General features: G+C 48.3%; 1 protein-coding gene across 2 annotated transcripts; it reads left to right on the plus strand.

The window, feature by feature from the left end:
- The first annotated feature begins 60 nt into the window (after nt 1-60).
- Nucleotides 61-20,970, plus strand: LOC118566627. Of its 2 annotated transcripts, XM_036149313.1 has the most exons (4): nt 61-143; nt 3,874-4,155; nt 19,523-19,610; nt 19,846-20,970. In XM_036149313.1, exons 2-4 carry the CDS (start codon nt 3,955-3,957, stop codon nt 20,301-20,303), a joined length of 747 nt encoding a protein of 248 aa, XP_036005206.1. In that variant the 5' UTR covers nt 61-143; nt 3,874-3,954; the 3' UTR covers nt 20,304-20,970. The 2 variants fall into 2 exon arrangements, with proteins under 2 accessions (XP_036005206.1, XP_036005207.1); XM_036149314.1 differs by lacking the exon at nt 3,874-4,155.
- The last annotated feature ends 2,985 nt before the right edge of the window (nt 20,971-23,955 follow it).

A 23,955-nucleotide genomic window follows, 5' to 3' on the forward strand; every position in this document is an offset into this window, starting at 1 on the left:
CCCAGTTTCTCCAGTGGTGGTTACCGTGTTTTCTTGTGGTTCGGTGAAAGAATCCTCGTTGAGGGTCAACAGAGGTTTGGTTCCTTTATGTTCTGCCAGATGTCAGAATGCGGACAATGTGGTTCCTGTGGATCTTCTGCCAGGTTTGTTCTCTTCACCTCAGAAACCATTTAACCCAGTGAATGTTGTTTAAACCCACAGCTGAGGCAGAATATCTTCATCACCCAGTGATCTAAATGTGTCTTCTTCACATTTAACACCTGGTCCACTTCCAGAACCTGCAGGGACTCTGCAGGCAGAGCTGGAAGCAGAAGAACGCGAAGATAAACAGAAAACATCAACTCCTTCATCATCTGCTCAGTTCTGCAGATCCAGAAAGTCTGGTTCTGTTTGTCCAGCAGAACAGTCACTGATGCTCCTCAGTTTGGGGAGATGCAGAGAGACTCTTTACTGGCTCAGAATCAAAGAGTTCAACAAACGCATCATGATGCATTCACTGCCCCATCATACGGCGAATAGGAGGTGTCACTTTGATCCTAAATCTCTGAGCTAAAGAACTCAGAGCGTCTGACTGAAAGAGGTCTATGGCCGCTTCCCTTCAGCTTTCTCACATAAAAACTCCCTCTGTGCTTTTATTCAGTCGTTCTGTGATGAAGTCAGCTTTGAAAGTCTAGTGGGGGCCAATCAGGGGCCAATTAGGGGTGTGTCAGGGGCCAGTCAGGGAACTTCCAGGGGCCAATCAGGGGCCAATTAGAGGCCAATCAGGGGCCAATTAGAGGCCAGGGACGACTGGAGGGCCAGCAGAGATGCTGAGATGTTTCATCTCACCAGCCAGAGTGAAGTCTTCATAAAATCAGGATAAAATCCAGATGATATCACAACTAAAAATATACGTCAAACTCAGACAAAACAAGAAAAAAAATTTCTTTGTGACCAGAATATAAATCAAAATAAATCAGAATAAAACAGATGAAGACAGGATAGAATTATAGAACAACCAGGATGAAAAATCTGAGCTAGAATCAAAGAGAACCAGAATAAAAAAAGACTAAAACAAAATAAAACTGGATGATATTAAGAAGACAAAATCAGGATGAAACCTTTCTAACAGTGAGTTCTTCAGAGGCTGTAGGGAACCCAGAAACATGTAGCAGGTAGACCAGGCCCTGCAAAAGACAATTAAAAACAATAGTCGTTAAAAACAGGTGAGTTACCTGAATGAGCATCAGCTGCAATAAAACCCAGAATGAAAATAAAAGCAGAACAGAACTCCACAGAAACGCTCCGAACAAACAGCCAAGAAGATGAGAAGAGAACCAGAACAGAACCAGAACAGAACCTTGGTGCAAGCGTTACCACCTGCTGCTGCTCTGGAGGAGAGACACCATCATGGAGCGTCACCTGCTACAGACATGAGATGGATGAAGAGGAGATGAAGAGGAGGTGAAGAGGAGAAGAACAGGAGAAGAACAGGAGATGAAGAGGAGGTGAAGAGGAGAAGAAGAGAAGAAGAAGAGGAGATGAAAAGGAGAAGAAGATGAGGTGAAGAGGAGGATGGAGAAGAACAGGAGATGAAGATGAGGTGAAAAGGAGAAGAAGAGGAAAAGAAGAGGAGATGAAGAGGAGGTGAAGAGGAGATGAATAGGAGAAGAAGAGGAGATGAAGAGGAGAACAGGAGATGAAGAGGAGGTGAAGAGGAGAAGAGGAGATTCTTCATCAGGCAGAATGAAATCATGAGTTCTCTTCTTCACGCCGATCAGCTCCTTATTTCCCGCCTTCCACTCTTCTTCAGACGTTCCTCCTGGTCCTCCAGGTCCATGTTGGCTCCTCGGTTCTTCTGGATCTAACGGAGGTTTTTGCTGCAGCTTCAGGTAACAGCTGCTCAGCATCTGTGGTGGCCGGCCAATCACAGCTGGAGCCTGAGGGGTTTTACCTGCCAGGTGTGACCACAGAGAGGAAGGTGGATCTGTCACAGAGATGTTCCTTCACTCCTCCCAGGAACCTCCAGAACCAGCAGCCTGGCACCTCCTTGTTCCCCTCAGCACCAGCGAGGAGGTTCTCCATCCAGCAGAATCCACCTGCTAACAAACGTTATGAGGAGCACACGGCTGCAGCTGCTGCCTCACGTTTGGCTTTTCTTGCCTGCTTGTATTTTCTAGGTGTGGAATATTAAAATGGGTTTTTGAAAGCAGCCCACACTGCTGAACAGCTTCATCAGTAATTCATCAGAATCAGGCAGCTGCTGCGCTAAATAAACAGTTTTCATCCATTTTCCTGCAATGAATTATTAACTAATAGGAGGAAGCAGCGGTAAATAATTTGGGAGCAGGCTGTGGGAGCTCTGACATCAGCTTCAGCTTCAGCATGGCGCCTCGGCTCTGTTCAGACCTTCTGACCAGGTTCTGACCAGGTTCTGATGAGGTTCTGGAGGTTCTGGAGACCCTGTCCAGCAGTAGGAAGCCAGATTCATGGACTCAGCGATGGGAACGGCTCCAGATGGAGCTGCTTTACGATGCGGTGGAAGAAGGACCCATAAAAAAGGATTTGTGTCTTTCTCTGCTCCGCCGTGGGCATCATGGTGGTTTAATGGACACCAGCCTCAGATTCTACTGCAGGATTCTGATAGAGATGCTGATTACCTTCTCACCTCTGTAGCAGACCCAGGACCAGACGTCAGCGCTGACAGGTCCTGATGAAGAAGGAAGACCTGAAGTCCTGAGGGTGTTCTCACAGAGCGGGACATCAGAGACATGATGGACCATCAGGACGCTCCGGCAGGGCGGGGTCACATTTCTCAGGGTTTTTCCATGATGACAGCTTTCATGTAAATTTGCTCCCGGCTCGCTGTGATTGGTCGGCTGTCTGTCAGCTCTCGGCCTTCAGGCTTCATCAGCCACTTTTATCAGAGGAAATCAAACAGTGATCATTTATCAGAGCTGCTGCTGCTTATAGATTTCTGCTCATAAGCCTGGATAAGTCAGTTTATGCAGCGTGGGGGGGGAGCAGGAGCAGGATGGATGAAATACGATTGCTCTGCCTCAGCACGTCTGCAGCTGACAGCATGAAGACATCGCTGCAGTTATTGTCCTCACAGAAGAATCCCTCTGAGACCCAAACACTGAAGACCTGCAGAACCACAGAGAAGAAACCAAAGAGCTGAAGGCCACAGATGTCTTCACTGAAAGAAGGTAACTGTAAAACAACATAGAGCTAGAACGCACAGACTCTGACCCAAAGAAAGCTAAGACCCGATTCCACTCAAAGAACCGTGAGATGTTGGCTGAAAAGCTGCAGCTGTCTGGTCAGTTGCTTCAGGATGAGGTCCTGACATCTAGACCCAGTCCAGGAAAAGCTCCTCTGACCTGAAAGGCAGCATTGGGTCACAGATTGTTCTGGTTCTAACCAGTTCTAAGCAGGAGCTGCTTCCTCCTGACTGAAAGCAGCCAGTGGAGATGTTGGGTTTGTGCTGAGGAGGAGGAGGAGGAGGTCTTCTGGACACCTTCCTGTGGACGTGTTTGGTCCCACTGGGAGAAGACCAGAGGACCATGACTCCCTGGCTCTACTGCACCATGTTGCTGAAACTTCCCATCAAATATCTTTTCTTTGTCTGCTCTGAGCTTGAAGCGTCTCCAGATGCAGACTAAGGTAAAGATCATTGAATCGTCCGCTGGAGTGTGACTCGTGGGAGTTTCTGCTGCGGTTTATCAAAGCTGCTCAGCAGACAGCATGTTTACTGGAACAAAGCCCTCGTTAATGCCTCTTTCTTCCTCCGCTTCATTTCTCTCTCTTCGTCTCCACTCAAATCAGTTTTCTGCTTAAATCGTGAACATAAATCAGTCGGAAAAACAAATAATCCTCTTTATAACCCTTCAGATGTGCGATGGCTGAGAGGCTCTTAAGCAGCGGCCCGCTGAAGAAGACGTGACTGTGGAGGATGAGCTCTATAAAGCGGAGATGCAGGGAGCGCTGATGTGGAAGAGCAGCAGAAATATCCTGATGATCCGCTGGAGAAACCCTCCTGTGTCTCTGCTGAGCTGCAGCACAACGTTCATCCTCATAAATCAGAGGAAGATTAAGATTATGCCTCCACTGCTCGCCTCTTCTGACCGACAGGCAGGTCCTCCGGCTGTAATTACAGGAGGAGCAGCTGCACAGGTGAGTGAGGAGGTCAGGTGATGTGGACAGGTGGGCTGTTTTATTGAATGTGAATGAAGCGGACAGAGCGGGTTCTATCTTTAGAGATGCAGAGCCGAGGCCAGGCGGCAGGGAAATAATTAGTTTCACAGAATCCAGGAGCTATTTTAGAGCACATCAGCTGAAGGTCCAGGTCATGTGACAGGATAAGGAACCCCAGCATGACAACGTGTCTGAAGGTATTTTTACTTCAGTGCAACCAAAGCTCTTCTAATTTAGCTTTAACTGTAAGTAAAGAACTGGAGTTGGGCTGAAGAACACAGAGACCAGGAGGAAGTTCAGCTGGTATCTCAGAGCAGCTGTGAACCCAGGGAGGCCTGCAGAACCTGCAGAACCTGCAGAACCACAGAGACACGTGGAACCACGGCAAAGAGGAGAACAACCACTAAACAGGACGTCTTCCTGAATGCTCAGAGGTCTGAAGGTCCCAGACATCACAAGGAGCTGATGTACCACCTGGACTCAAACTAGCAACCTTCACAGGTTATCAGACGTGATGAAGAAGCCGTTTACCATCCATGCTGCTGATGAACGTGCAGCAGGGTTTATTCAGCGCGGTGTTTATGGCAGACGGCCTGCAGAGCGTTTAGATCAGGTTCATTACAGCTTCAGTGTTTCAGAGCAGAAACAGGTCAGATCTTCTCTGAGGGTCTTTTTTCTGCTTCAGATGAAACGGTCAGAGCTGGGTTTGATCAAACCTGCAACAGCTCACAGCATCAATGTTACCTGGTTTAGAGGTTCACCTGTAGACCTTAAGGCTACAGGTGAAGACAGGCGGACCTTTCAGTTCTGCTGACAATAAGAAGTGGTTCTGGTGACCAGGTCAGATTGTTCTGCTCATGATGGAGGACCAGCGGAGAACCCGCAAAGATTCACACGCCTCCCTCTGGAGTCCAGGCATCAAAGTGAATTACAGCACCAACCCAAAGCCCACAGAAGGTTCTGCCAGTCTGCTGCAGAGGAACCAACACCAATGAGTCAGGAATGGTGACCTAAGAGTTCTTCTAGGTTCCTGAGGAGGAACCCATCAGACGAGGAGGTGTCCTGTGGCCCAGAGAACCAGAGAAGCACCAGGAATGGTACCGGGGGGCCGCTCAGTGGTGGCCCTGCCTCCTGAGGGCGGGGTTAAATGCAGCGGACACATTTCATTGGACTGCTTGTGTTGAACTGTTAGACTGAGGACGTCCCCTGTAAGTGTCCACTTCAGCAAGGAGGGGGACATCTGCTGAAGACTGCAGCTTTGGTTCTAAAGAACCAACCATCCAGGTTCTTTAATGTGAAACGTAACCGTCAGAGCTCAGAGGTTCACAACCAAGAAGGTTCCAGATGGTTCTGGATCTGAAGCAGGTCGCAGCCACAGAGCCGACCCAACTCAGCTCAACCTGCAAACAGACCTCTGATGGTAAATGTGGTTCCGAGAAGAAGGACGGCCCTTTGGACAAATGTTCTTTATTTCCATCATAAGAGAACAGTGAGAGCCACATTGGTGCTGTGCTCCGTTTCTGCAGAGCTGAGAGCGATGATACCTGAAGGACGGGTCCGTGACGTCTGGAAACCTTAAAGAGCAGAACCAGAACTCAGCGGCACGCTGCAGATCAGAGCAGAAGGATCTATTTAGAGACTCGACTGCACTGATCTGTTTTTAGTCGGCAGCTCCTTTTAGATTTCCATCTATTTTAGGAGGCTGGACCAAAATAGACGCGATAAAATCTCTCAGAACCAACATCATTTACAGACTGAGGACCAAATAAGATTTGTTTCAAAGGAATGGACAGAACTAACAAGCCGCTTCCAGTGTCCGCGTCATTTGTCCCTGGTGTCTGAGTTACGGCGCTGATTGGCCAGACAGGGTCCAAATGTGACGGCCTGTGACACCAGAGCAGGCAGAGAACCCCACATTCAAACCAGAAACATGGTTGCACTTCAAAAGTTGATTTAAAAAGAAAATGTTAAAGGTGCAGGCAGACAGCTCGGCCCTGTCCACCGTGATGACCGGGGGACAGAGCCCCGGGGGACAGGGCCCCGGGGGATAGGGCCCCGGGGGACAGGGCCCCGGTGGACAGAGCCGAGGCTGCAGACAGGTCCGGCTGTCAGGCTTTGAGTCACACATAACCAGGGGGGTGAAAGCTGACCAAGGTTCTTGGTCCTGAGACAGTCCAGGTTGTACCCAGCAAACAATGAGGTGTGCAGAGGCAGAGAGAGCTGGACGCGACTCCCTTACAGCTGCCAATAATCTGGCAGCAGGAGGCTATCCAGGCAGGGGAACAGGTGCAGCTCGTTAGCTTAACGAGTTTATCGTTAGCCTAACGAGCCGCCGCCAGAGTGAACCAACAGCAGGGCAGAATCAAACACAGAAAAGTATTCACCCCCAGAACATTTTTCTCTTTCTCATTTTCTGACACATTTAAATGTTTCAGTTCATCAAACAGGTGCTGAAATCAAAGACAAGCTGAGTTGGAACAAAAAGCTGTTTTCAAATGATGACTGTAATTATTAAGCAAAGAAATCTCTCTAAACCGTCCTGACCCAGTGGGAGAAAGTAATCCTCAACCCACCCCCCATCTGCCATCAGGTGTTTCTGACACCTGGTTCTGATTCTTCAGGCCACTGTGGGGGAACGCTGAACATGTTCACCCCTTCATTCAGTTTTATTTCTGCCATCTGTGAAATCTTAGCTATGCTCTGGGCTCAGCCTTCAGTGTTTCAGGTTCTGGTATTTTAACCGTTCTGGTCCAGCAGTTAGGGTTAGTCTGAATCACTGACCTTCAATTCAGCCACGTGTTGCCATGGTAAGACATAGGTCCCCCAGGTATCTGTCAGGTAGCTGACTGTCTCGTCAGGGATTGTTAGTCTGGGTCGGTGATGGTTAGTCTGGGTCAGTGATGGTTAGTCTGGTTCAGTGATGGTTAGTCTGGGTCAGTGATGGTTAGTCTGGGTCAGTGATGACCCGGACCTACTGGCCATGTTCCCTGACTCTGAAGCCCTGTCCCTGCTGAGAAGCTTCAGCAGCAGATCCAGGATCCCTTCCTGTGTGTCACACAGACATCAGAGAGCAGAGCAGAAGTCTGAAGCTGCGGTTTCATCAGCTTCTCCGTTCTTCAGGTTCTGCTGCAGAACACCTCCTGAAAATCCATCAACTACTTTAGGTCCAGATAAAGTAGAACCTCCACACAGCATTGTGATAATAAAAAGCTCTTTTCCCTTCTGCTAGAGCTGTGACTGAGGACCGTGCTGATTTGTTTTCCCACCTTCGTCTCAGCTTAGTCATCCTAAAGCTTCAGTTGGTGAGATCGTTAGCTCCACATCAGCATGTGGAGCACAGAGCCAGTGGTTTTATCATCTGACCTGGTATCGATCAGCTCTCCGTCTGCAAACAGGAATCAAACCAACATCTGAGAGGTGAAAACGTGAGCTGCACTTTGATATTCTCTCTGAAGCTGAAGGACGTGTCCACATTGGTGTCCTGCAGAGACCTGCAGCAAGCCTGAAGCTGCTCCACCTTTACCTTCATGATGGAGGACCACCATCACCTCCACTTCTCCCACGTCTCCACATCAGACTCGGCTCCCTTTACCTTTCAGGTCAATGAAGACCTCATCCCACCTGCTTCTGTCCCACAGGAAGTCAATCTTAGAAGGGATGAAAGGAGGAGGGAGCAGACGTCCATCCACCGTTCCACTAAACGCTCTGCTGAGGTCTCAACTCTTAAAGCCACAGAACCAAGAATATAAACCCGTTCTACAGCTACTAACAGGTTCTGTAGTATTCTTCTGTAGTACCCTGTAGGCTCCGTGTAACGAATAGACTGGAGAACCCACAGAGAACCTTCAGAACCGCCTGTAGGCATCCAGTGACGGGTCCAAAGCTTCCTTGTATCGGTTCCTCAGGCTGCTGGAACATCTGATGAAGTAAAACAAATGGGTTCTCATAATTTAATGGAGATCAACCCTGGAGCCTGAGAACAGAATAACTCCACAACAATCTGAACAAAGTCCAACCATCATGACCCAATCCAGTTTGAAATGTTTCAAATGAGTCGATCCATCAGTCAGCTGTGTTTCCTTGGCACCGCCGCCCATGGAGCCATTCCGCCATCACCCTCTACCATAGAAAGTACTCCTGGGTCAATGTGAGCTTCTGAGCTTTCTGTGTCTCTGCTCTGTCTTCTCTACCATAGAAAGTACTCCTGGGTCTATGTGAGCTTCTGAGCTTTCTGTGTCTCTGCTCTGTCTTCTCTACCATAGAAGGTACACCTGGTCTGTTGTTCTGTTAGCTGTGACATCATCAGGGGAGGCAGATCATCCTCTATTACCATCTAACATAGAAAGTACTCCTGGGTCAATGTGAGCTTCTGATCTTTCTGTGTCTCTGCTCTGTCTTCTCTAACATAGAAAGTACTCCTGGATCAATGTGAGCTTCTGAGCTTTCTGTGTCTCTGCTCTGTCTTCTCTAAGCCCCAGTGGGTGGAGGCAGATGAGCGTTCACACTGAGCCTGGTTCTGGTTCTGCTGGAGGTTCTCCTCCCTGTTAAAGGGGAGTTTTCCTCTCCACTGTCGCTTCATGCATGCTGCCGGCTGTCGCTGCACGTTTGTCCAGGAGGACTGAATGCTGCAAGTAAATGATGATGATGAAAATTACAATTTTATTTATTTCTTTAAAAAGGGACAGTACATATTAAAGACATGTAAGGTGTAAATATGCCAGATTGAAGCCACTGGTTAATTTCCATCTGGGGTCCCTGGACAGGCTGATGTTAACATTAAATTTAAAATAATAGAAACATAAGACACCGGACGATGACAGACAGGAGCAATAACGCAGAATTAATATACTCAAAAGAGCAGTTGTAGCATTTTATTAAACTTTGCACATGCTCTAAGTGTCCATTTGAGTTCTTATAAAACATGCTCACCAGTATGAGTTGACCTTAGCAGTCCTTAAGATACTTTCTGAATGTTGTAAACCTTGAAGTCTTCCTAACAGACGTTGGCACCCAGCCCTCATATAAACGAAGATTTTAACCAAATGCAGTTTTCCTCACAGTAACTCATAATCTCCTCTGCTTAGGGCTCCAGTGATGCTGTCATCCTGTTTCATGTTAGCTTCTATAGATACGACAAGCATTTTAAAATAATAAAATATTACAGTGGTGATAAATAAACATTTTTTATCCAAAATGTTCAATGCTTGTTTTGTAGCCCTCTGTTGGCGTCAGGGTTGTAACATCTGTCAACCAGCTGGTTACGCAATAGCTTACATGCAAATATCATACAGAGCAAAAACATCATGGCAGCTTCGTTCATCAGTGATCCCCTTATTTGATTAAAATTAGGAATGTTGTATTTAATTCTCTGTGTGACTTTTAAAGGAGAGTTTACTAACAGCACACCAAATGTTTAAATTCTGATACTAGTTATAATTCATCATTTCTCAGTGCTGACTCTGGTCTCTATTCTGAGCCACCTCTGTTGGACTTAACGGCCTCTGGCACCGTGGATCACGCTGTCCTGTGAACAGACGGAGACTTGTTTGGTATTTCTGGCATTGTGTTGTAAACTAGTTCATTCATTATTTATCAGAACGGTCTTTTACGGTTTGTATCAGTCAGGTTTACTTGGATAGTGCACCGCTGTCTTTTGGGGTACCTCAAGGTTCAGCTTTTATTGTAATTTATACTGTAGGTGACATCCTAAAATGCTATAACAATGTGTTATTTAACCTCTACACAGATGAAAATTGTGTTGCTCATTTTGAAAGTCTGAGATCTACTAACTGTGTGAAGTCAGCAGCTGTCTGTCAGAAATCAAACTACGGCTGAACAATTATCTTCACTTAAATTCAAACATGATTAAAATTCTTTTGAATTCTGCTGATGAAAAAATCCTTTATTAGGCAGCATCTTGCTTCCTTATCCATCTGTGAAATTTATTCTCAGTAATCCTCTTTGACAGCTCCTTGTTAACAATGACTGTAGAATGCTGGTTAGTAAACGCTTAGCTGAGTTTCTCTCCTAGATGAAGCCACTAATGGAGAAAATGCTGCAAGTAAGTAATAAAAGTATAAACATAATTCTATGGCATCTTTCACCAACATAAAAACCACAAAGGTCTTCAAAGAAACCAGGTATTTAACGCAGCAGAGACAATAACTAAAGGCGTCAGCTGTCTGTGAGGCTGTGCAGCGAAGGGACGGCCTCCTGCAGGAACAGCTCGCTCTCCTCGGGTTCTAAGACGGGCTCCTGCTGGTACCGCCAACCAGAACCGAGGACCTGAGAGTCCTAGACGAGGGGAAGGCAGTATGAGCTAGGTCAGAGGCACCGCCCTCATAATCTGCTCGTGCCTGGAAACAACGCTCTGCAAACCCTGCATGGTCTAAGACAGACAGAACATTTCCTCCAGGTTTCTGAGCTTCTGCAGTAAACCTGCGCAAAAGCAGCAGAACATCCGTCAGTGAGTGCCATCAGAGGCTGACAGTCATCCAGCTACATTTGGTTCAGCATGCAGCTTCTTCTTCAGAAACACACACTTCCTCCCTAACTTTGAGGCTTAAGTGGCCCAAAGCTGCAGCTCAGAGGAAGTAGAGATCCTGACCTCCATATAAGCCGAGGCTGCACGTTAGTGGCTGAAACACACACACACTGGTTCTGGTGGAGTCCCAGACGGCCTGCTCTGTAATTGGCCACAGCAGACAGGAAGAGGGCTGCAGCAGGTCCAGGTTGTTGCCTTGTTTCCTCTGCTGATCTAGCAGCGATGTGTGGGAGGTGACCGTGAGGAGGACTGCTTCTGTCCAGGTCTCCAGTCCGTCTGACAGACGCAGAGCGGGAAGCAGTGAGATTCAGAGGGACGGCAGCACTTTGTCATCCTCACTGCAGCCATGTAGGTGTGTTTGTTTCACTCAGGTTAACTTTCAGTCAGTCTGGGCGTCTGTGTTCATGAGGCAAAGTGTAATATGAGGAGTTTCAGGAGGAGGAAGAGAGCTGCTGGACTCACAGCTAGATATGATGAAGCCCGGTCGGTCTGAGGGTGTGATGTGATCCACACATCCTGCTGAACCCCTGCAGACTCACAGGGGGCTGATGGGAGCCTCAGGATCCAGTGGGTACATCAGTCCATCACAGCACAGACAGCCTGTAACATTCACCTGAGGGGATTTAGACCAGAGACCCAGTATGTGAGGAAGAACCCTGAGAGAACACAGGATTTGAACCCACAACCTTCTTGTTTAATGGCAACATTGTGTCATGGTTTGTATGCTGAGAGCCGGATGAAAGCGAGCTGAGATGCTGAGGGAAGAGCGGAGAATGAACAAGAATAAAGAATCTAAACACGAAGGAAAGTATTCACACCCTGACGGTGGTGAGCTACGCTAGCAGCCACAGCTGCCCTGGGCCACGCTGACACAGGCTGCCGTACACCAGCCCCACCCGACCCTCTCACCACCACCAGCAGGTGATGCGGGTGAAGTGTCTGGCCCAAGGACACAACCACTGAGACGGTTGGAGCATCAAACCAGCAACCAACCAGTTACAGGACGAACTCCCTGACTCCTTCACCCTCTAGTATGGCAACACCTTTCTAGCAATAATAATAATAAATAACAAAAAGAACAACAATAATAAAGAACAACAATAAAGAAAACCCAAACGGCCAGGGACGATGACCCGGTTCAGGTTCTGCTGAATCAGCCAAACGTCTTCTCTGGGGTGGCTGGTGCCTGCCAGCTGGTCCCAGAGTTAAATCTGGGTTCCTCCAGACTGAACAGGGTTTGCCTGCAGGAGGAGGATCTCTGACCCAGACAGAGCGCTGGCCAGGCTGCACCGTCTGATGACGCAGGATTTAGAGGTTTCCTAAGCAAAGAGAGAAGAGCAGATGTGAGAGGCTGCAGAGGTTCTCCAGCTGGCTGGATGCCACCCAGCAGTCAGGGTTCTGGTGCTGGACCGGATCAGCCGCAGCGACTGCAGAGACTGACAGCAGATCAAATCCTGTGGGCAGAAAACAGACACGCAGGAGATGAATTACACACCTGACTGACCGCATGCAGATTTCCCTTTTTATTTCACTGGTTTAAAAAGAGCTGCATTTATTTCAATCTAATGAGTCATTTGTTTATGAGATTATTAATAATAAAATCTTTAGAGCTATAAGTTTAGATCAGGTTGGCTTGTTTTTTCATGACTGATTCAGGGTGTAACTATGGGGTTTTACCACTGGCACGCACATCCTTTATTTCCTTTATTTCCTTTATTTGCCCATGGTGGACATTAAATTAGTTCCTTACCTTTAAATCATATTTCTTGTGATTTTTCACATTTGTGGAAAGTGAAGGTTGTCCCACAGACCCGGCAGCAGCTCCTGCTCCAGGAACAGCGAAGCACAGCTGGAGCTAAACTTCCTGTCAGAGTTACAGAGACAGGAAACCCGGTCAGGTCATCCTGACAGCTGGAACCTCAGAACCTTAGAACCTGGACGCAGTCGGCCCCGACCCAAATGCAGAATGTGTGAAGCTGCCAGCCAACAGAAGTCTGGGACATGGCGTCCGCTCAGCTGTTTTCTTTGCCAGAAAGCTTTATTTGTAACCATAACAGTGGAGCTGATTCCTGCCTACAAGCCACTGACCTGCAGAACCAGAACCAGCTTTGGACTGAGGAGGTCTGCTCAGCTACAGGATGGTCTAGGAATCACTGACTGGGATGTGTTGACAGATGCACTGACTCAGAAAGCTACACATGGTCTGTGCTTTCCTACATCCACTTCTGCTCTGATGCTGTCCTCCCCACAAAGACAGTCAGAGTCCTAACCAGAACCATGGGTAAACAGCTCGGTCCCTGCTGAAGGGAGACAGACTGGACCTCCCCTGGACTGTGAACACCTCCACCTGGTGATGAAGGCCCAACAACGACTTCCTCAGGAACCTGAAAAGGTCTGGACTTCCCAATAAGCTGCTAAAGAACTTCTACAGAGCCACAGTAGAGAGCGTTTATGTCTCAGCATAACTGTGTGGTATATCTATATCTATCTATATCTAGATAGATAGATAGATAGATAGATAGATAGATATTAAGGCTTTGAATTAACAACGTGAAGATGCTCAAAAATGAACAGATTTCAGTAGTTTGTGGAATAAACAACTTTATTTAGGGCTTCAGAATTAACATTTCTGAATATAATAATTTTGATTGAGAATCAAGTTATCATAAATTCTGTCTGAAATGTTACCAATAATCTTTGTAGATTATCTCTTGGTCTGGTTGGTTGGTGGAGCTCCTTGGTGAGATGGTTTTAGGTGGAGCCAGCACTGCCTCAGACTTCCTGAAACCAATATGGTGTCTGTGGCCCAGATGATTCTGCATCCTTTGTGGACCGGTACCAGCAGAACCACCTCAGGTTAAATGCAGGGAAACCTTCTCAGGTCCAGAACCACCTCACTGACCCAGGAGAACATCCAGGGAGCTGATGTGGAGATAGAGGACTCTCTTCAGTACCTGGGTGTTCACCAGAACCGTAAACTGGACTGGACTCACAGCACCGATGCTCTTACAGGACGGGTCAGAGCAGAACCTACCTGCTGAGGAGGCTGAGGTCTCTTGGCCTGCAGGGGGCGCTCCTGCCGGCCTTCTGTACCTCTGTGGTTGTCATGGTTCAGAAAAAAGTTCAGACTTAGGCCCGGAAGCAGCATTGTGAATTTAAAGGCTTAACAGCCACTTAGAGCCCAGCAGAACTTAGGAGAGGAACAGGAGGCGAACAGAAGATCCCAGTGACAGACACGGACAAAGCGAAGGCTGAAATAGTGGAGAACACAGGTGCAGGCAGTGAGCCAGGATGAGGAAACACAGGTGAACAGGATCCACTAATTAACTGGTTCTGGTAGAGGGAGGAATAAATCAGTGCAGACAGGGAGGAGAGCGAGGAAGAAACTAACACAATGTATCTCCTAGTACGGAATAAATAAGAAAACAATGACATGAACTAAATGGTAACACTAAGAAATACACAAGAACACAAGGAAGCTTAAAAAACACCCGAGAACAGTGAACAAGAGCCAATATGGCTGCTGGTCAACACTAACGAAAGAAAATGGCACAAACTGAACAATCAGGGAAATACAGAAAACCAAGAACCCAAAATGAGAACCAAGTCCACAGACCTGAGACCATGGAGGCCTCAGCCATGTTCTATGCAGGATGAACCCATTAGGAGGTCCGGTTCTGTTCTGGGACGTCCTCTGAACCCAGAGCAGGTGTTGGGAGAGAGGACTGGAGGATAAACTCCATCACTGACGGACCATCTGAATATGCAGGACTATTTATTCATAGTTCTGCAGTATTTTCCCTTCAGGTAACCGGTTCTCTTGTTCAGCTCTTTCATGTCAGTCTGCCTCCCTGTAATGTTATCGTGGGACAATAAAGCTGTTTTTATTCTGTCCAGAACCCTAATTTTCTGTCCTCATAATAATGATCCACTGCAGACTCTGTGGAGGTTCTTGCTGGTTCCTCGTGCTCCACGGTGAGTAATGAGGACCACCTTATGTCCCTAACATGAGCCAGAAGATCCTGAGAAGATCGCTGACCCTAGGCTCTAAAACATCAGTGTTACCTGAAACAGAACCAAACTACCTGTGAACTAAAGAACCGAGGAGAACCGAGGAGCCGGCTCACCAGATCTCCATCACAACCACCCTGGACCAGGACCAAGAGGAAGTCTCTGTATCTTCAGGATGAGTTGGAGAGAGCAGGGCTGGGTGCAGATGTTATTGTCAGGCTGATCATCTGCTCAGTGAAAAGCTCCTTTCATTCCCCTCCTGTTCCCTAAAGCTGCAGAAAAGAGGATCGTCTGGAGAACGCAGCGCTTAACGGTCCAAGGACCGAGAAGGACCGCTTCAAGTCTGCAGTCTGGTCCGGCTTTGGACCTCAGAGGTTCTGACTTCAGCGGGGAGGAAACCTGTGACTGACGTCTCCAGAGCAGGAGGTTAATGAGATGATGGTGGACGTCGTCAGCGGCCAGCTTCTCTCCCCACATGTACCTCCTGCAGGTGGCGCTGTGCAGCTGAAGCAGCGTTAAACAGAACCACAGGTTCTCATAAACACAAACAGGCCGTCATCTATCAGACCCACTGAGTCCCCAAGCTGCTCTTAATTAATCCTCCTCCACCCCCACAAGCCTGTCATCCATCCAGAGGAGCAGGAGGCGGCGAGAAGGAGGCCGGGCAGCAGATAATTAGAAAACCGAGCCAAGAGCAGAGGAATCCGTCAGCACCGCTCAGATGTGCAGGTACGAGCTGTCAGGCGCAAATCAGCCTGGATTAATGTGCAGAGGCTGCAGGACGGTTACCCACAGTTTCATCATCGCCCCCCCCCCCAACGTCCACCGGCAGCCAGACGTCACGTGACCTCGCTGTAATCTCACAGTCACACCTCCAGAGGCCCTGGAGATGGCAACAGAAAGCAGGCCAAGCTGCTGCTCCTGAAGTTTGGAAGCTGCTGGGTTCTTCACATCTGATCATTTCTACCTGATCTGGGGACAGAACCCGGTTCTGCTGCTCAGACACTCGCTCAGCAGCGGATCCAGGAGAACCTGGGAGCAGTGATGGATCAGACCACGTCTCCAGATGTTTGCTGGAAGATCTGCTCAGTAGAACACAGAACACTACCACAGAACCTCTGCAATGTTTCTCCACCCAGGATGTTCTTCCTGCTGAAGAAAAGTCTCAACCTTCCAGAGAAACACGGAGACGTCTGTTTCACCTCCTTCTGCTCCTGATGGTTCTGTTTAGTCCTGGCACCTCCTTCTTCCTGCTTTACCCGAGTCCGTGACCCATCAGTCCAGAACCAGAACTCCTACACCCTGCAGTAAATTCCTGCAGAAGGTCTCTGGTCCTGGGCAGAACTTCCCAAACTGTCCCTGCTAGAAGAACCTTGCAGCAGATCTCCATTCAGAGCAGCTGAAGAAGGTTTCAGATGTTCTGCTGTCTCCTCAGAGCTGCGTCCAGGCGGTTCTTTCTGATTCCCTCTCTCCTCAGTGACGGAGAACGTTTCTCCTCCAGGTGGCTGAACATGTGGAAATACATTTTGGATCTTTGGAGCAACTTCTTCCACCTCTGCCTTCTGCTCTTGGCTGCTTTTCCTGGGATTAGCAGCAGAGAGGAATGCTGATTCTGTTTTAATGCTTTAATCCTCCGTTCCCTCACTGAGCTGCTCACACCAGCGCGGTCCGGTTAATGGTCAGACAGAACCTGAGGCCAGAACCGGCAGGTGGACAGAGGTTCTGACTCTGCTCCTGTCTTTATAATGGATTTATTTCAGGTTCTGTAGCTTTGAGGGTTCTTCATGTTCCAGGCTGCTGATGTTTGCTGAAGTTAGCAGGAGGAGGTTGTGGTCCTGACATCAGGTGTGATGGTCACCTGCAGGAGGGGAACTGAACCCGGACTTCAACTGTGAACCTGGAGGACGTGTTTAGTGTTGACATAATCAGAGACATCCAGTCTGGTGCAGTTTAACTGAATCAGGTTTCTAATCAGAAACAAGCCTTCTCCCTCTTCCTCCACGCAGACATGGTGTCAGACTTCTGAACGGATTTTACTCCAAGAACATCAGACATGTCTGCAGTCTGCAGTTCTCCAGCATCACCACCAAAGCTCTGCAGGGTGGGAACCAGCTGGAGGAAAACTTTAACATCAACCCAATCAGGATGCACACTAATCAGGAACAAGGCTTGGAAAAGGAAGCTAATTACCAGGATTAAAGAGCTGAGGAGACGGTGGGGCATAAATGCTGAGCAGTGCGATCTCTGACTGAGGACAGGTGTGGACAAATGTGGACAGGTGTGGACAGGTGTGCTGATTGTGAATGGAAGACGTGACGGAGACAAACTGCGGAGAAACTAGAAACCCAAACAGGAACCCCCTGAACCTAGAAACCCAACAACCAAAAGGTTCTGTTTCTCTATTTGTTTTCATTTCTAACAAACCAGATCTGCTGCTATTTTCATCCATTTCTATCTCTGATTCTCTGTTTCATCAACACAGATTTAATTCAACTACAGTTTTTTATTTATATAGACATAAAACATGTCATCTCAAGGCTCTTTACAAAGTCAAAATCAATCATATTATGCAGATTGGTCAAAAATGTTCCTCTCTAAGGAAACCAGTTGATTGCATCAAAGTCTCTCCAAGCAGCATTCACTCCTGGAGAAGCGTAGAACCACAGTGGACAGTCGTCTGCATTGTTGATGGCTTTGCAGCAATCCCTCATACTGAGCATGCATGAAGCGATGGTGGAGAGGAACAGGGAGGAGAACCTCCAGCAGAACCAGTAATCTGTTCTACATTAGATGGTAATAGCGGATGATCTGCCTCCCCTGATGATGTCACAGGAACGTGGACATGCTGCATTCACTGACCTCATAGGAACGTGAACATGCTGCATTCACTGACCTCATAGGAACGTGAACATGCTGCATTCACTGACCCCCGAGGAACGTGGACATGCTGCATTCACTGACCCCATAGGAACGTGGACATGCTGCATTCACTGACCATATAGGAACGTGAACATGCTGCATTCACTGACCTCATAGGAACGTGAACATGCTGCATTCACTGACCTCATAGGAACGTGAACATGCTGCATTCACTGACCCCCGAGGAACGTGGACATGCTGCATTCACTGACCTCATAGGAACGTGAACATGCTGCATTCACTGACCCCCGAGGAACGTGGACATGCTGCATTCACTGACCCCATAGGAACGTGGACATGCTGCATTCACTGACCTCATAGGAATGTGAACATGCTGCATTCACTGACCCCCGAGGAACGTGGACATGCTGAATTCAGTGAGTGAACCTGCAGCAGAAAGTCCCACCTTCCTGGTGTGGAAACATTAACATTTATGCCCCCCCCCCCCCCCCCATTCTCCATCCAGGTTCTTTTTTTTTTTTTTTTTTTTTCCCCATTCTCCATCCAGGTTCTTACAGACCGATGAGATGTGAACGCAGGCGGGATAAATCTTCATCCCCGGCTTTCTTTGTTCCTCTGCTCTGCTTCACGGCTGGCGCCCAGAGGATTATGCAAACGAGACAGGAGGAGAAAAAGAAGTGTGAGGATGAACGAGGTGCTCAGGTGAAGAAAAGGAGGACAGTACTGGTGATTAGCGAGGCTGCAGAAAGCCTCTATGTCCCTGATGGATGGAGGGATGAAGAGGAGAGGGACAGAAGTGATGAAGGTCACCAGTTCATGAAGTTTTAAGAACTTCTTTTAGATCTGAACAGAGGACAGAATGAAAACCACATCTTTTCTTCAGCAGGTCTGAAACAGGCTACAAACCTCAGCTGAAGCAGAACAGGAGATAAAATTTACTGATAAATTATTCAAGGACTAAAGCAGAACCAGGAAGCCATGAATGATAATTCCTCAGGATTTAGACTGAGAACATCAGAGGAGCTGCTGAACATCAATTAGTCATGATCAACATGAGCAGGTCTGCTCCGAGGCAACAAGCAGGCCGAGCTGGCCAGACACCAGCGACCATCTTCATCTGGGGTCCATGGTCTTCTCCAGACCATCTGAGATCCGTCTTCCTGCAGAGAGGAGAACATCTCAGCAGCTTCCAGCAGGAGAACATCTCAGCAGCTTCCAGCAGGAGAACATCTCAGCAGCTTCCAGCAGGAGAACATCTCAGCAGCTTCAGCCCGACGTCAGAGCGGGAAGCTCAGAGAACTGAGCAGAACCCCGGAGCTCCACCTCCGAGTCTGCAGGTCTCAGGTATGGACAGAACCATGATGGAGGAACCATGATGGAGGAACCATGATGGAGGAACCATGATAGAGGAACCATGATGGAGGAACCAGACCCAGCAGATCACCTGAACATCTCAGAGCAACTATCAAGCATGGTGGTGGACGGATGATTTTGACTTTAAGATGGTTCTACAGGAAGTTCTGCGGGTTCCTGAAGGAGGTTCTACGGGGTACAGCACAAGGTTCTACAGGTTACTGAAGGAGGTTCTACAGGAAGTTTTACAGGTTGTTGGAGGAAGTTCTACGGGCTTATGAAGGAAGTTATACACGGTACTGAAGGTTTTATATGCTGGTGAAGGAGGTTCTACAGCTGTTGAAAGAGGTTCTATGGGCTAATGAAGGAGGTTCTACAGCTGTTGAAAGAGGTTCTATGGGCTAATGAAGGAGGTTCTACGGGGTACTGAAGGAGGTTCTACATCCTAGTGAAGGAGGACGGTTTGCACACAGAGAACCAGCAGAGCAGGAGATGAAGTGGCCATAAAAGCTTAAACAAGATGTGTTCTGATGAGCTTTGTTCTTATCGTGTTTCCAGGCCAGCCTCTCTGATAGGAGGCGCGCAGATGGAGGAAGTAAATCACAGCAGGAAGCAGCGAGCAGAGGAGGAGGAGGAGGAGGAGGAGGAGGAGGAGGAGGAGGAAGAGGAGGAGGAGGAGGAGGAGGAGGAGGAGGAGGAGGAGGAGGAGGAGGAGGAGGAGGAGGAGGAGGAGGTAATGCTGCGTTTCATCACTGTCAGCAGGCCCGGCGCCTCTCTGCATGCTGGGAGCACAGAATGTGAACGAGAAACGCAGGAGGGGGTTCCACCTCACTAAACTGAACTCGTTTGTCTCTAATCCCTGTTTTCCTCTCCTCCACCAGCCCCCCAGAGACAGCCTTCATCAGGAGTGAGCTCGTTTCTGGAGAGAAGCCTTCATCAGGCTGAGGGCCGCGCTGAGACGAAGATGAAGCAGCCGCAGGAAAAGCTGCCGGTACTGAGGCTCAGAACGGAGGAAGAGAAACAAGAAACAGAACCAGCCAAAGAACGTGGAAGGGTGAGAACAAGGAGGAAATCACCAAAGAAAGGAACTATCATGATGAAGACTCAGAACCCAGAACAGCAGCTGATCCAGAGAGTTCTGACAGAACGGACCAGAAGCCAACATGAGGAGATCACACAGAAGAAAATCAGACCAAATAAGACAGGAGACAGAACCACGGGACACCAGGTGGGAAGAAACCCCCAGTGGGTCGAGCTGGTTCTGGTTCTGCTGGAGGTTCTCCTCCCTGTTAAAGGGGAGTTTTCCTCTCCACTGTCGCTTCATGCATGCTCAGTATGAGGGATTGCTGCAAAGCCATGAGAGTCCTCTGAGGCTGCAGGTCAGTGACTGGATGCAACCTGCTGGCTTCCTGAGAGGGAAACTCTGAAGCAACCTGTCTGCAGGAGCTGCTGGAGCTTTGGAAAGAGCCTTGAGATGTTGAGATGTTGATGAGATGTTGTTGAGATGTTGTTGAGATGTTGATGAGATGTTGGGAACTAGCGCGTCATAAATAAACTGGAACATCTGGTGGAACCCATTTGCCGTCTTAACATGTGGAGTTCAAGTTTACTGTAAAAAGTTAATTAACTGCTGACCTCACTTGCCTCATTCCTCTGATCCGATCGTCCAGAACATCAGAACCTCTCCTGCTGAGTCCGAGTCCCCGGCACCAGCGTCCTCAGTGGGTTTTTGGCTAGAATTCACCAACATTATCCAAAGGAAAGTGTTTTAGTGGTCAGCTTTAGCGGTTCTCCATGTGCCTGACACAGATGTTCATTAGAACAAGGACCAGTAGCAGACGGGGTTTCCAGGATTTTCCAGCATAGCACCTCAATCAGATTTAAGTCCAGATTTTGACTCTAAAACCTTAATTTACACACAGAGAACCTGTGATTCTCCAGCGTGTCCTGGGTCTTCCCCTGGGTCTCCTCCCGGTGGGACGTGCCCGGAACACCTCACCAGGGAGGCGTCCAGGAGGCATCCTGACCAGATGCCCGAGCCACCTCAACTGGCTCCTCTGGACGTGGAGGAGCAGCGGCTCTACTCTGAGTCCTCCCCGGATGACTGAGCTCCTCACCCTATCTCTAAGGGAGAGCCCAGACACACTACGGAGAAAACTCATTTCAGCCGCTTGGATCCGGGATCTCGTTCTTTCGGTCACGACCCAAAGCTCGTGACCATAGATGAGGGTAGGAACGTAGATCGACCGGTAAATCGAGAGCTTGGCCTTTTGGCTCAGCTCTCTCTTCACCACAACGGAACGGTACAGCGCCCGCTTCACAGCAGACGCTGCACCAATCCGCCTGTCGATCTCCCGCTCCATCCTCCCCTCATTCATGAACACTGCCAACACTGAACTTTTCAAATTAATGCCTTTTTGCAACATTATCTTTGCACTACAAACATGGTTGAACATTCTTCTGCACACTTTTTTTCTCCTGTTACATTCTTGTCACTGCTGCACTTTATATTGTAATGTTATTTTATTTCTATTGCAATCTCATTACATTGTCATAAGCTGTATGCAACTAAATGTTAAGTATGAACTCTGTACATAAAAAATTACAATAAAGTTTGTCTAAGAGCTGACTTGATGATGACCCTGACAGGCAATGAAGATAATGATGAAGATAACGATGAAGATAACGATGAAGATAATGATGAAGATAACGAATATAATGATGAAGATAATAAAGATAATGATGAAGATAACGATGTTTTGGACTCTCGTTACTGTCTCGCTGCCATGCTGACGGTGAGCTGATTGGAAATAATGAGTGAACGCTTCTCTCTACAGTAATCAGCTCCTCTGCTCACATCTCCAGCCTCCAATCTGTGACTCAGAACCATCTGGGCTGAATCAGAACATTAGAGTTTTAAAATGAAAACTAGGAACTATTTAAATGATCCTGCTTATAGTTCTCTGATGTTCTGCTGCAGAGTTTGGGACAACTGTCCTGTCGATGTCCCGCTGTGGACCAGGCTGCAGACAGCCTCACATGACTCCAGATGCTTTGCTAACAGTGAAGGTTCATGGTCCACTCAATGACTTCATAGCTGGCATGTTCTGGGCCCAGAAGCTGGCTTTGGTTCTGTTACACTTTAAACTCCTGTGGACGCATTGAGGGTGGACTTGTGTTAGTCTGACATCAACATCCAGAGGGTGTTGGGGTTCAGCCAGGGAAGAACATAAATGCTTTAAATGCTTATAGACCCTAACCCTAGACTAAACTCCTTTATTCTACATGTGTGCAGAGTTTAACAGAACACCAGAGCTCGCATCATTCCTTTCATCTATTGTCCTGATATCAGATGTTTGGGCTGATATTCACCAGACATACCTAACAGACAGTTAATAAACATTAATTAACCTAAAATGTGTAATGACACAACAGAGGGGCCGTGATGGACACCCAAAGAACTCATAGAGCTAGTCGTCCAGTAGGTCTAAGGAGACCTGAGCATCATCTGCAGAGCTTTTGAGGGAACCTTTCCTCAGTCAGAGGGATGTTCTGCAGGAATCAGCTTTAACGAGCTCTCCAGGTTGAGCAGCTTGTAAACTCTCTGCTGTTGGTCATCTTCTGCTGCTCCAGATGCCCACAGTCACACGTCATGGTCTTCTCTGCAGACCCAGCCTGGTCTGAAAGCAGAGCAGTGCTGCTCTGAGGTGGCAGGACGTGGTGCGGGACGGTTCTTGTTGCCATTTGGGACAGATTAGGGGTTTGCAGATGCAGGCGTGCAGAAAGCAACGTGAGCAGGAACAGGGAGGAACCCAGGCCTGCTGTTTGGGATGAATAGAAATCTGCAGCCTGTGTATTGATCGGAGCCTCTGCTGCTGCGCTCTGCTGCTTTATGTGGAGCTGGTGACTGATGGAGGTGGTGCAGATGATGGAGAGGGAGGTGGTGACCTTTCGCTCCTCTCAGCTGAAGTTTACCTACAAACAGAATGAATGAAGAGGTTGCTGACAGATAAAACCTGCTGTTCCTCAGTATTCTCTCAGCACACAGACTCAATTTCAAACATATTTACTGTGCTGCTGCAGACTCTGACCTGCGCTGCTGCTGCTGCTGGATCAGACTTTTACCCAAAATGAATTCCTACTGCAGGTTCTGGACATGATCACAGGGAAAGAACTCTGCTCCAAAGACGCAGACCTGGTGTTTTGGTCAGAGTTTAGCAGATGGACGTTCCAGGAATTAGACGGGTTGTTCTCTGCAGAACCAGCCTCTTTTGCCCTCGTCTAGGTGACCGAGCAGCAATCAGAAGGCTTTCTATCTCTGGCGTTTGTGTTGCTGTCAGCTTATTTTATACCCTTTGTGTTGTGCCATCGAGCCATGAGGAAAGGTCCTGACTGATTTGTGAACAGCATGTAAGATGACACTGCCTCTCACAGCAGGGCGCCCTGCTATGAAGCCAGGCTACACCTCACTGACCTTCTTCTGGCCTGTGGACTGTCGAGGAGAGGGTCCGCGCAGGGGAGACCAGCCGCCCACGGGGGCCGCATGGGACTCAAAGACTCACAAGCTTCTGCAGGGTTGACCAAGCTGAGTGAAATGTGCTTTCTGTGAAACTCATTTCCCGCTGCTGCGCAGCAAAGAGAGGAGTTCTCTTCGTCCAGACGACCTGACCGGGCTCAGAGACACGCCGGCTGGATGGAAGCTAAGTCTGCAGGCTGGGAAACCAGACACCAAAGTGAAAGAATCCAGCTATGCAAGAACCAGCTTTGTTTATTTTTCTCAGCTGTTGAAGGAAAGCTGACAGGAGACGGTGCAGAGCGGTCTCCTTTCCTCACCAGGCCAAGCTGAGAGGAGGGGCTGATCTGAAGCTGCAGGCCAAAGTTTCACATGCCAGACACCCGGAGCCGCCCGCTCCATCAGCTACGTTCAACTAGCTGAGATGAGCAGATTTCCCTTGGAGTAATTCAACTGTTTCAACTGACACAGAGGCTCC

This window comes from Fundulus heteroclitus, chromosome 17, assembly GCF_011125445.2.
Source record: "Fundulus heteroclitus isolate FHET01 chromosome 17, MU-UCD_Fhet_4.1, whole genome shotgun sequence".
Lineage (NCBI taxonomy): Eukaryota > Metazoa > Chordata > Actinopteri > Cyprinodontiformes > Fundulidae > Fundulus > Fundulus heteroclitus.

Coding starts and splice junctions, on each gene's coding strand:
- LOC118566627 (XM_036149313.1), top strand. CDS start 3,955: ATGCAGGGAGCGCTGATGTGGAAGAGCAGCAGAAATATCCTGATGATC. Junction 4,156..19,522: donor CAGGAGGAGCAGCTGCACAG/GTGAGTGAGGAG, acceptor TCGTGTTTCCAG/GCCAGCCTCTCTGATAGGAG. Junction 19,611..19,845: donor AGGAGGAGGAGGAGGAGGAG/GAGGAGGAGGAG, acceptor CTCCTCCACCAG/CCCCCCAGAGACAGCCTTCA.